We start from the raw sequence: 13,886 nt of genomic DNA on the forward strand, positions 1-13,886 counted from the left end.
AGAATTTCATCCCGGTTATGCTGAAAAGAAATCATACACTGAAACTTGAGCGCCCCAGCTCCTCGGGAGTGCGGCATTTATCACCGTTCTGCCAGCACAGCCTTGAAGTTGCCCTCGTGTTCTTGTGGTCCCAAGGGCTGAGGCTGTGCCAATCCTCGGCCTTGCACAGCGAAGCTGTCAGCAGAGCCAGGGGCCCTGATTTAAATCGCAGCTGGCTACGGCTCTGTCACTGCTGTATCAGCAGCAACGGCTCTATCTGCGTTATGTCTAGAGCCGTACGCGAAGCTCCCCTAGCTGCCATTCTCTCATTTAAAAAAATGAGTTGAATGGCTTAGTCTCATGTTACTCAACTTTGTAGCTAGAGCTAATGGAGCAGGCCTAATTCCAGAGTGGTTCTCGATTCACTGGATGTGGCTGATGCACAAATCAAATAGTTCTGGCACCCTCACACTTCCTGTGAGTGAAAAATGACATTGAACTTAATAGTTGTGTGTGCTTCATTCTCATTCATGCAACAGACTAAAAGACAACTCATATTTGGCAAATGTACAGGAATGGGAGAAAAGATTCAAATCAGAGGAAGAAAAATGTAAATGTTCTTGACAGATTTTTTTTTCCACAATAGAAAGAAAGAAAAAAAAAGCAAGCAATGGAAAGCCACGAACTTAATCCTAGAAATACCTAGTCAGGACAGTATGATATCTTAGTAGGATGTAACGGTCTAAAAAATAGTCTTTCACAAAGCCTTGCAAGAGGGTTTGTTACATCGCTCTGCAGCTCAAGAAGCGTTGCAGAAAAGGATTTTTGTCTGTGTCTGAGGATTAATATTAAACCCAAAGTGTTGCAGATTTGGGTTGTATCTAAGAGAGCAATGCTGCTCCCGTGCCTGCACTTCCTTGTCTCGTTTATTGATTGTGTTGCTTAAGACAGCAGCTTTAGCTTCTTAATGTGATAGAAAGCTTGCATTTTTCTTGGGGTTCTTTTTTTTTTTTTTCCCAGATCAGTTTTTCTCTGGGGCTGTATGGCTGGATGTTTTTTAGAAATGAAACAAATGAAGCAGCATGCTTATGTCTCCCACCTGGAGTTTGGGGAGAGAGACGTCAGGGGAAGAAAGTCCCTGCATTCACTGGGAACTTAATGAGATATTCAGATGATCCAAGGCTGCTTATCAGAAAATGGCACAGTATTAGGCTGTATGTGAACACAGACTTTTACAGTGGTCTTTGCAGATGTTAGCTGGATTCCCACTGTGCAAAGCGTAACAAGATCGAGGAGATGTATTTTATTCTGAGATATTACAGACTAAATAGGTAGGAAAATGGACGTGAAACCAAACACAGAGTCAGGAAAGAACCAATGAAAAGTCACGTGAGGAAAGAGAAATTGGGAATAAAACCAAGTATCCTGAATCCAAGTGATTATTTGATTACACAGAATAAACATTCCCTTATCTCACCTAGTGGGCCTGAATATCTTGGGGCTTAAGCAAGCATAAAGTTTTTGCAATATTTTCCAGTCTGGTTACAACAGCCTTATCATAGGAGGACTGTGCACTGTATCCTTCTGAAAGTCTTTGTCATGAGATGTGGCATTGCAATTGGAATGTTTATTGTACTCTGTCATTATTTATACTCCATCGCCTCCATTGACTGCCTGTCTCACCCGCTCTCCAGAGATTAGCAGAGTCAGGGACAGGATAAATGATGATTAGTAGCTAGTCAAGGGATATAAGAACTGAAAGGGTCAATATAAAACAAAGCCTGCCACATATAATTCACAAAGAATGTGAGGCATTGCTTTTCATTCGCAACATTCGCATAGCCAGGATTTTAATGAGAATGGAAAATGCTAACATATAAATCCAATCCTATAAAAAAAAATTAGCAACGGGCGTACTGAGTGGTAAATATTTTTACCATTAAGCCTGGTACTCTGTTTCTGACATGAACTATTAAAACTCCTCCTAAAGCTTTCATTAAATCACGTCTTCAAAATGCCCTTTAAAAACCTAGGCCTTTGTTTGTACAGAAATCTTAGCAAAGATGACAGTACAAATACATAATGATGAACCAGTTGAATATCTTACACAGTCATGTTTTGTTTTCAAAGGACACAATGCAGACCTGATCAAATTCTGACTGAAACTCATGAAGGGGCTTCTCCAGACATCTGAAGAAGCTGCCGTTTTCCTTCAGGAGTACATTTTTTTCCATATTAGGGTATCTGTGTCATAAACCAGAGTCCCAGTATGTGCTAAACACAGAAAACCAAAAGCTTTGTGCCCGTGCCTTGAAGGCCTTGGTCCTTCAGTGCTCACTTAACTCTTGTTGCATTGCTCTCATTTCTGTTCTGCCTCGCCAAGGGCTGCCAAGCCCTTGTATATGCAGGTGTGTACAAGGGAGATGGGACTGTGCTTCAGCTGGAGCCCTGGGCAAAACCTCACTGGCTTAGCTGGGATCCCAAGGGAGACTCAGGGAGCCTTTCCTGGGACCAGCAGCCCTTGCCCCCTTGCCAAACAATCACAGAATCATTTAGATTGGAAAAGACCCATCAGATCATCAATTCCACCCATCACCTAACACTGCCGAGTCCTGCTTCATGTGCAGCATTTGGCCGTATCAGACCTCTTGCAGTCCCAGACTGCCAAAGCTGTCCATTCCCAGTAGCTAAGTTTGTCCTTGCAAGCGAAGTGCAGGGCACTGAAGTCTTCACAAAGAAAGATAAATGTAGTATTCCCAATAATTCCATAAACACTCCATTGTTCCTGTTAGTATCGTGCAGAGTACGTGAAATTTTAATGATCACTGCTCTAAGCTGTCAGAGTCCTTGTGCTCTTCAAAATAAGGACACGGACTATGGTCTTTGTGCAGGAAAATTAGGGCATATTTGTGCTTTTTCTTCCTGTGTACTTAGAAAAGGCAATATATATTGATTCTTCACTTGGAAATCTGGTAGTTTTGGGCTAACTACAGTGGCTCATTGTGTGAAAAAAGGTCTTAATAAAGTCTAAAGCCTCTTCCATAATAAATATGAGTAAATATTGATTGATTCAGTTTATAGTTAATACTTTCAGTCTTGTGAGCAACAGATGTTTGCTAATCCAGCCCTCATTTGTGTATTGGCAAAGAAGTATGCAAAACTGAAACCAAAAAATCCCGGTGGGACTTGCTGTTGGGTTTTGTAGCTTTGTGTTGTTTCTGAATTCAGGGCAACTTCTTGCTGGGGCTGGTGCATGTTAGTTGTAGGGACTGAACCTCTGTGTCAATTTTTTCAGTTTCAGCTGAGCTTTGTGAAATCTACTTATCAGCAATCCAAGCGTGTCTGGTTTGGGATACGAGTGACTGTGACTGTTCTGCAGACCTTGGAGCAAATGCTGGCAGGCTCTGCCCGCCTTTCCGTCCCGCTTCCCTCCCATAGGCACTGCCCCGCAGTGGGCAGCGTGCCCAGCACCTATCCAGGTCATGCTGAGTTCTGCCAGTTTCTTGTTTCTGGTTTAAATTCTCTCTGCCCAAGTCACTTAGGGACTGTGAATCACAGCTGCAGTTTCAATGTTAAATTGGGTGTCTTGAATGGTTCTCATCAGATGCAAATGTTTCTCTTAAAAAAAAAAAAAAAAGCCATAAGGAGGAAAAGCCTAAGCAATGTTTTGGAAACTAAGAATTGTGGAAATATTACCTAATAGGAAAAGTATTCTTAAAACTGATTCTACTCTGTGCATCCCTTTAAAGGATTATGCTTTGTGCCTGCCTTCTGGTCCCTGTCACAGCTCCTGTCATTGCCTAGACATTGCTTCCTGTTACAGAGCTCTGCATTGGGCCTGGATAGTTGTATAGCAAAGGGAAATATTTCTGCCTATGTCAAAATATTATAGGTGAAGGCGGGGGGGGGGGAGGAAATCACTTGTTTACCTCTTTCGCTATGGTTCTGTTGGATTAGGAAATATATCCATTTTTAATAGCCTTTTTAATATGAATCAAACCATTTGTTTTCCTTCAGCAGTACTTTCACATGAGTTAAGAAAATTAGAGGGAGCTAAAAAGGGGTGTATGGAAGGGACATCTGCTTCTTATTTTATAAAAGCAATGCATTTTTAATATAATAATGCAGAGTAGCAGGAAAAGGCATAACAAAAAGAAAGAAACAAACAAAAAATACCAAAAGACACTGTTGTCAGTTTCATTAAGCAATTTTGGAAATTTATCATGGGTTTGTATCAGCATGACCACGAACTCTTCTTTATTATGTTGATTGTAAGCTGGGTGGGGGAAAACTGAAATGATAGTTTATTCATCTGTCCAAAAAAGGCCAGTAAGATTCTTGCACCTTATGTCACTGGAATTTTGCAGGGCTGGTGGATGGGTTGCACAGACATCTTTGTAAGTATTTGCATTTATTCACATTAAAAATACTTTTTTTTTTTTTCCAAGGGGCATAAGTATGCAGAAGCAGCAAAAGCAACATAATTTTGGATCAGATGAATGGCCATGGCAAAAAGTTGCACTAACAACCAATCTTGGTTTGTACTACTTGAAGTAGTATTTTACAAAATGACTTATTGGAAGAACCAGGCCAAATGCCCAGGTCTGGGGTAGTTTTGTATTGTTAGCTTTTTTATTGTTATTCTTTTATCTGTCCTGATATATTATTTTCATCTTGGCCCATCTAACACAGACATTAAAACAGTTCAGAGCATAAATGATATAGATCGGATATTGGTTAGGGGATAACAGCCCTGTAGGATTCTGTGTTCACGACCTCTCAGCAAGCTCCAATTCATGTAGGTCTAAAAATAAAAAGAGGGATATATTTCTTTTTATTTATTTACTTGCCAGTGTGATAAACTATTTTACTCAGTCCCTGACAATCAAGAAGGTTTTATTTTTCTCTGAAGTGTGAAGTTCTGGCTGCTCTGAGTGTGTGCTGGAGGGGAGAGAAGGGAAGAGCAGAAATGTGCTCTGCAGGGCTGTGCCCACACATCCTGCTGCTGCTGCTGCTGCTGCCAGAGTACCCTAGAAACACTGCATGAAAACAGAATAAGGTCTTTCGAGCAATGAGTATCTGCTTCAACATGGGCACCTTGAGTGAAATAACTTGCATTTTAAATTACCTGATTCAAATTAGACCTGTTTGAAGCCAGATTGCATCCATTAATTCTGGAGAGGTAATACCCAGTTGGAGGTTGTGCCCTCAGCCAGGTGGAGGCTACGTGCAGTGTCCCGAGGAGTTTGGTGGCAGTGGCTCTGCATAAACAATTCGATCAATAATGCAAGGGAAAGAAACTGGTCCTCCCTTGCTCTCATCTAAATCGACGTGCTAAAACTTAAAGAAGTGAGAAAAACATGTCCCAAGTGTTTAGTATCAATGATTTAGCTTTGCAGCCCTTTGTCCATCTCTAGATATCTAAACAACATGCTGGTTTAGAGGGCTGTGTATGGATAAATTTTGTACTCACACATGGATATAACTGTTTAACTGGAAGGACATATCAAAACCAGCTGACTGCTAAATTACTAATTAATCAAATGATACTATTTCTAGAACAAAAACATTCATATTTTCACTTTGTAATTCTTTGGAACAGAACAATGCTGTAAGGGGCATGAGAAATCATTTTTTCACTTAAGCATAAAAGCTGCCTTAGATCATCAGTTCAATCCTCTGTTTACTGGTACTCATGTAAAGAAAGGCTGCCCTGCTAGGCCCCATTTCTCACTGACTGGCATTTTAAAATTTTAAACATCAAATATTTACTGATGTAACTTGGTTGCTGCCCAAATTGAATTTCAAAGGTCCTTATCCTGCAGTTTCTATTTGTGCAACTCTATGCATCTCTAATGAAAATGAGCCTTCTCCTTTCCATGGCTATTTTTCAGCCTTTCTGTGCTTTCCATTTATTACCATGATTTACAACAATATTGTGAGTATTATTAATCCAGATTGCAGTCAATGGGAGTTTGGCATGCTTTTACACTGCAGTACTGTGTCTTAAATAGTTTTGGCTTCCGAGCTGAAAGAATTTGCCATGCAACTGCTTGTCTCTGCCCAGTGTTAACAAATACATACAAAGCAATCATCGTACCCGTATGCACCCAGGCCAAAGAGAAAGGAAAAGGAAAGAAAGATATTGTTGCATATTTGAGATCTTTGAAATTGAGGAATGTATGCAAGCATTATCCATAGAGGATCCGTGGCTTGGTGAAGCTGAGCAAGGTACTTTTTGTTCAGAAGCTCCTGAGTCCGGACCTCACTACTGACCCACTGATGCCATACTGTGTTAACTACCTGAGGGATCTACATAAATAAATCCTCTATGTTAGGGTGGAAATTTTTAGCTGTAAAATTATAGAAAGGCCATTTGGGAACTATGTATGTGTGTTTAGAGAGACTGTAATCCTAATTCAAAGGTTGCAGTCAGTTTCCATTGCCAAAATTGCTCAACAGTTCAGCAGCTTTCCTTGAGCCTTCTTGGGAAAACCTGACTTTTATGCTATTTAGCACCCAAAAACAAAGAGGAGAGCTATTACCTTTTTAACACTGTCAAGGCATTGCAACTAGCGTACATTTAGCAATCATTGCCCCAGCTTTTGTATGTGCTATAATGATTATCTGTGCTATAAAGAGCTAACCTGAAGTAGATCAAAGAGACAAGCTGAAGGGAGATGAGCACCAAGGAGTAGTTTCAGTTCTTGTAGACCAAAAGCAACTGTTTTGCAGATGCACAGTGCCTGACAGCCGCACTGAGATCTGCAAGTGCTCAGGTGTTGTCTTGGCAGCTGCTCCATGAAGCCCCTTGCTCAGTGCCATAAGAAAGACAGGATGCTGTTAAGTGAATGGCATTTTTATTTAAAGGGATGCAGAGTTGCTACTCTAAGAAAAATAGCAAGATCTTTTGATGCTGTACACATTCAGAAGTAATCTTTTTTTTTTTTTTTATTTTTTTGCTATGCACAGTAATTGAGAAAAGAAGTACCAGGACAATTTCCTCATCCATTCCCTCCTCATTTTCTTTCCCTCTTTATAAAAATATGATCTAATAGAACAGCCAAGATATTTTTCAGTCTGTTGCTCATAGGGTTTTTTTTGTTTTGCTTTTTTTTGTTCTCACATTGCTTGCCTGATAAAGCAGCTGTTGAACAGAGAACTCTGAAAGCTAGGGAAAGCTATTGGAGTAGTATTTGATTAACAATATTCTTGCGGGAAATTGATATGTTGACTCTTTTTAACCTCAGGTGAAGGAAGATTAAAAAGCAATCCATATTCAATTATATATGCCAACATGCTCGGATTTTATATGCCTTTATAGGACCTGATATTTCACTGTTTATTTCCTTTATATTATATTACTTATATTAAATTCCTCCACTCTTTGTATTACTATGCTTTAAAAAAACAAACAAGCAAACAAGCAAACAAACAAACAAACAAAAAGAAACAAAAAAAAACACCACACCTGTATGTCTGTTCCATTAAGAAATATGCTCTGAGGGCTTTCATGTTGACCCTGGGAGCCTACATATTTTGCTGCATTGCTTCAGTAAGTGTGTGCTGGCATAGCTCTGTTGACCACAATGGAACTGTTGATTTACATCAGGTAAAGGTCTGGCTTTTATGCACAACACTGTATAATTCCTTGTAGATAAGATAAATTCATTTTTGTATAATTTGTAATAGTTTTTTCATGACATATGCTAGTTACATCTTAGGGTGAATCAGTCCAACAGACTTTAAATTACAATGGTTGGGTGATCTAAGTCCCAGTCCTTTGCAATGCAGTTTTCTCACAGCTTGGAACAATACAGCCAATATAGAAATAGGTAGGTAGTCTTTCTTTCTCTTTTCTTCTGTATTTTTATTATTATTATTATTTTTTCTCTGGGAGCTGAGTAGTTGAATGTATCTTAAAGTTTTAATTTTCTAAGTAAGAGAAGTGGATTGTGTTAGAAGGAAAGTCAGTGGTCATGTGGTCCTGCATAGGTCACGTGAGCAGTTAGGATGTCACAGTGTGGACAAGAAATCCTTAAATTAATAAGACTAGTCTCTAACTTATTCCATAAGCTAGAATTAAGGTTTTGATTCACAGACCTGTAAGAATATTTCAGTGTGCTGTGAACTGCACAAAAGACACAAACGTGCTGAAAAGTGACTGGTTTGCAGTAGAGCCCTTTCTCAACACTTTCAAAATGATCCACAGTGTTTGGATGTTGAGAGGACAAGGCTTCAAAATCTCTGAATTAAACAAAATTCTGTATTTTGTAAACAGAGTCAAATGAACACCAAATTTAACTTAATATGGTAAATTATCAAGTGCTTTGGATAAGAGAAAGACCAACATTAACCTTTGGGCTTGGAGCTACTGAGTTTAGACCAATGGCAGATCTGGCCCAAAGAAATCTCCTTCCTCACATTTGAGAAAAATATATATTGAATTAGAAAGTGCGCACCCTCCTCCCTTGGTGGCCACTAAGTATTTGTTTGCTTTTTAAATTCAGGGGAGGAGAGGCGAAACAAGCTAATCTCACAAAGGTTCACCCCACCCTCTGCTTGGCTTCTCTTCCTTGGCAGAGCTCCCCAGCAGCAGCTGGCTGGCTGTTTTTCTTCTGCAATTCTGTTCATGACATTTCCTGCAACTAGGTTTTTCTGAAGGCTTCCAGCAGTCCTTTCAGCCCCTCATCCCCTTTTTTGGCCTCTCCCCCCACTAACCATGGCCTTGTGCCTAGTTCCCAGCAGCTTAAGTAACGTATCCCCATCACACATCCACGCGTACACTCTACATACCCTCAACACATACAAGGAGTTTCTGTGGCTTGCATGTAAGTCTTACTAATTTACCAAAAAGCAGTGGTTAGAATAAGGGATGCTGAACCACTCTCTTTCTGCTGGGGGTCTAAATAGAGACATGGAGCTTGCACCGTGTTTTTCAGTGACATGGGTTGTGTTCCTGGCTACTGCTTCCAGTGCCCTGCCCTTTGCTTCATTTAATGTAATTCTTTTTGAAGCTGCAACACGTACCCCTCTCCATGCAGAAGAATGGATAGAAAGAACTGAAATTAAGGAGAAGACCTGACAAACAGACCCTGCATTACTAAACATACTGGCACTTTCTCTCTCCATACTGCTAAAAGCTGCATAAACTGTCCTTTCATAGGCTTTTATAAACATTCAAGTGACTTATTCTTTTAGTGTAAAAGCCTACTTGTATATTAAGTTCTTTGTTATCAATGACATTAAATCAATATCCTCAGTGCTACAGGATCCAAGTCACAGCTATGCTGTCACACATAGTTTAACTTAAGAAATGCAGTATTGAGACACAGTCTGTTCGTTTTTCATAGAGTAATTTAAAGTAGAGCTGTTGAAGATCAGTGAGGGTGTATTCCTCACTGTGGCCAGTTCCTTATATGTTGGGTGGGTTTCTCTTCTGTTGACAGTTTTATTACAGAGTTTCAATGAATTCCGAGAAGATGAGTGTTACGCAGTTATCACGAATAGCACTGAAAAAGCCTTGTGACGTCTGCATTGTGCGTGTTAAAACACTGAACATAGTCTTTGAGAAAATTAAATAGTTGAAGTGGTATGGATTCTTTTTGTATACACATTATATGTATTTTTTCCATGTGGGTTTACATGCGATTCTGGACAGCTCATAGTCCAGAGACTGTATAGCTTCACTTGGTGTACTTCTTTGTCTAATGAGTGACATCTGTGTTTAGAGTCAAAGATGGAGAAAAACAGTAATTCGTCCCTTGCCAGAGATACTTAATTGAGGGTAAAACATACATCTGGGATTTATTTGTGTGAAAAGATACACAACTGAAGTATTATGTCTTATTCCAACCTGACCCTGCAGTGCCCTTTCCATTTAGTACATTAAGAATCAAGATTTATCTACAGATATTTCACAAGTCAGAAGTGACAGTTATTGTATAATCTTAGCTGCTATTACAGCAGATCTCACTCTTTTTTTTTTTTTTTTTTCCAGCCACTGCTTCACTCTGTCATAAAAGTGAAGTAACTTGTAATACAAACTGACCATGTATTCTTTCAATTGCTTACTTCAGGAAAGCTATGTCATGATGGACATAATATTATATAGCATAATGGCCAAACATTATGTTACGTGCCCTTGCTGCTGGTAAAACAAAGTGAACTGTGCCAATAAAACTTTAGGTTAACTGAAGTTGCAGAAGGCATTTTTCTAGCCATAGGTTATGTCATTAGTCTTCTGCAGTTTCTGAACTTGTGGTCTTCAGAAGTAATCTGAACAGCAAAAGGTGGGATTAAAGGAAGGAAGCAGTTTCTGCAAGGCACTCCATGTTTCATATGTGGTTTGGATGGTGTGCAAGACCCCTGCTGTCATTAAAGGTGAGGCTCATGACAGGGCACTTTCTGAAAGGAATGGGAAGTTCACGATTGATGGAACTAGCAGGGAACATACCAGTGAGCTCTTGGGGCTTTGTGCAGGACCTATAGAGAACAACCAGAAATGAAGGGCTTTCAAAGATGAGGAAGGACTCCCGTGTTAATTAACATCATATGGTTGGGCTTACTGCATCTCTGTAACCACATCTGGAAAGTGGCATGAGTGGACAAGGAGTTATATCAGTGAGACATCTCCAGGTGATGGGGGGCTCGTCCCATTGTCACTTCCCAGGTGCCACCCTCTCATGAGAGTGGAAGGGCAGCAGCTCTGTGCCCTGTCCCCCATCAGCATGAGAACCGCATGTAGCTGGGGGTTATAATGAATGTTGGCAGGGATACCGATTTCTTGTTCACGGCATTTTGCCATCAGACCACACTGCTGGAATTACAAATAGGTACAAAGTAGTAACTGCCTAAAATGCAGAGGGGCCAGCTTGTTTAACGAGCACTGGGGAGAGAGACAGCAGGCAGCCAGCTCTTTTCCTCCACCTGCTTGGACTCAGTTTCAGTCTCAGACACTTTAAGTTTCACAGTTTGCTTTGCTCCCCTCCTGGAAGAAGGCTACGGGAAGTGACTAGAGCCGAGGGGGAAAATAGAGACCCTCAGCAGATAAGTGGCAATCTGTCTTCTCAAAGCTCCACTTCTGGGAGTACGTGGCCTGCAATCTCAGCTGTTTCTATGATGAAGTCTTAGGAAAACCAGGCTCAGTCAGGGAACCAGAAGTTTTATCCAGAAGTTGCTCAAGCAGATAAGAAAATTCCATTTATGTTATCCAGAGGTGTGAGTTAAGAAGATATAGATGGCCTTATCTACAGCACAGCTACTGGGAGTATGTGGAAATCCAGCATGAATGTCCTGGGTTAGAAATGTTTTATTATCGTTGGTAAGGAGGGAACTGTACTACCTTGTGCCTGACACTCGGACTTGTGGGAGAGGCGGAAGAGAATTGCAGAGACCTCTTGTACTTGCTTGAATTTCAGCATGCTGTTTTTTTCTTTTGTTTGTTTCCTTGTCTGTTTTTGGTGGTTGTTCTTTGTTTTTTGTTTGTTTGTTTGTTTTTTACCTTTTTCTTCTTTAAAACAAAGAGGAAAGTGCTTTGTTATTTTCTGGTTTGACAGCAGTATTGACTTTGTGTTGCAATAATCTGAGGGCTGTTAATTCACAATTTGTATTGAAGACTCTTGTAATTAAAAAAAAAAAAAAAAAAACAGCCTTAAAGTAGGATCTACCACAGAGTAGATCTGGGGGACTTTTATATTAAAAAGGGTAGAACAGATACTGGAAACTTCTGTTTTGCATATATTGTCTATAATGAACTAATAATTCACTCCAATATTGTTTTAATCATTTTGTCACGAAACTGATGCAATAGAGTGGAGAATGAGGTTTCAATCCTTTCTGAATGGAGGAGATTTAATGTGGCCAAATCTGTTTGTGAAAGATAAAAATTATGTCATCATACCGCCAAAATCCGTTAAAATAAAATCTTGGATTATAGCATTGCTCTTTCAGTTTGATTGTATATTTAAAAATAATCACTATGGTGGAAAGAAAATGTATGTGAGTTGGTCATTGTAATGCACATATTTCAGTGTTGTTAATCCTAAAATATGAGATTTTTATTACTTAATGTGAACAAAACCCAAAGAAGTGAAATATATGCTGAAAAAATTAACACATATATTTGTGCTTATGTGCAATAAGGACGTCTGTTTAGTTATTACTTAAATGGGATGCCAATTTCTCACTCCAAGTGACATGAATTTAATTCAAACATGTAAACATCAGACAATAGCAGCCCTTGAATGTTTGGGGTTTGTGTTAAAGGCATGAGAACTGAAAAAAAGAATTGCTTTCAGTAAGGTGGTTAATCTAGAATGTCTAGGGAAGTTATTAGAATAATAGGAATTTGAACTGTTTGAACAGTGGATTGTGGTTCTTTTTAAACATTCCTTTAGGGCTTTTATTTTCTTTCTTGCAGACTCCCAAACAATACAGCCTAGCACTAAATAAGAGTAACAGAGTTCATCTTTACTGTGCGTTTCTGGACTATAGGTATGTTACATAATTTCAATTTTTCAACTTGATTTAATCAAATTGCACAGTTTGTGATGCTACATACTACCCATGTTCTTCTTGTTCTCTTTTATTTGTGGAAGTAAAGTAATGAAGCTATGGTTTACAACAAATGCAATCTCACAGTGGCTTTTTACCATAAATAGGAGCATTTCTTTTCACTGACCCTGTGTTAAGTAGGTGATTGAGAGATTGAAAAGTGTTGGAATCAAAACTAAAATGCAGACTGATACTGATCATGTGAGAGATTGAAAAGTGTTGGAATCAAAACTAAAATGCAGACTGATACTGATCATGCTTATGATGGTTTATGAATATATCCATTTGGGCAGATGCTTGGATGTTTTAAGATGGCAAGCCTCCAACAGAACCATTGTTTTCTGTGGATCTGTGCCTGTTTCACAATACCATGTGAGATCTGTATTTAAGAGCTGTGAGTTTTGGCCAATTCATGCAATGAAGAAATATTATGCCTCTGAATGCAAATTGGAATAAAAGGTAAATAAATGTCACCTTAAATTTCACTCAGGAAATAGGAACTATGGAAAAATAGCAGGTTTTTTTTTTTTTAGTTCTGAATATATTTAACCTCTTTGATTTCCAAGCATGCTGCTCTTGCTGAGTTAAATGAGAAAGAATACAAATAGTGAATTTTGAATTTCATGGGGATTAACTGCTTTTGAGCTGTAATAATATAAATTTAATTGATGTAGCAATGGCCTGCAATGCTGTGATCCCTCCTATCCAGCATGCACATGGGAAAGTCACTGTAATTGTTTTATTGAAGTTTTGTTTCAGGGATGTTGAACTGTCCCAGCTGTTAGCAGTTACTCATCGTTATGGTTACTCACAAATTACAATAAATTAGAAACAGATTTTACTGAAGCAAATTAATATGGTTGGGACATTGTTCCTGTATGCTTTTCCACTGAGGCTTGTGCCTTTGAGGCTTTGCCTTGGGATAGAAACTGAAATGTGAAATCTGTTCTACCACATGAGTTTTATTTGTGTCAGGATAGTCTTATTCCCTAGTGCATGGTAGTTAAAGAATAGGCAATTGGTTTCTGACCTACAGAAGACTCCCTTTGAGAACTCAAGGAAGTTTCAAAGGACAGAAGAAAGGTGAGGTAATACCTGTCTGTAAAATAAGCACCAATAAAAACATCACTCAGTCTAGCCTGAGGACTCAAAATGATATAAAAAAATAATACATAGTTAAGAAACAGACAGAGTTATGGTGCATGGAACTCCGCTTAGATGTGAACGTGTGGCTCCTATGTCCCCACTCTGTGGCAGGGCTGCGTCAGCACAGGTGTTTCCAGGTTTTCCCAGCTCCAAGAAGCAAACCCATGAGGATCACATCCCTGCGCAGCGCTGGGACCAAGCCACAC

General features: G+C 39.4%; 1 protein-coding gene across 2 annotated transcripts in view; it reads left to right on the top strand.

Annotated features, from left to right (window-relative positions):
- The window catches only part of ADGRD1 (adhesion G protein-coupled receptor D1), a 154,843-nt gene that overhangs the window by 73,630 nt on the left and 67,327 nt on the right, over positions 1-13,886 (top strand). For both annotated transcript variants that reach the window (XM_013173436.3, XM_013173437.3), the window contains one exon: positions 12,401-12,474. In XM_013173436.3, coding sequence (XP_013028890.1) covers positions 12,401-12,474 — 74 coding nt within the window. The remainder of the gene's footprint in view (positions 1-12,400; positions 12,475-13,886) is intronic.

This window comes from Anser cygnoides, chromosome 17, assembly GCF_040182565.1.
Source record: "Anser cygnoides isolate HZ-2024a breed goose chromosome 17, Taihu_goose_T2T_genome, whole genome shotgun sequence".
NCBI lineage: Eukaryota > Metazoa > Chordata > Aves > Anseriformes > Anatidae > Anser > Anser cygnoides.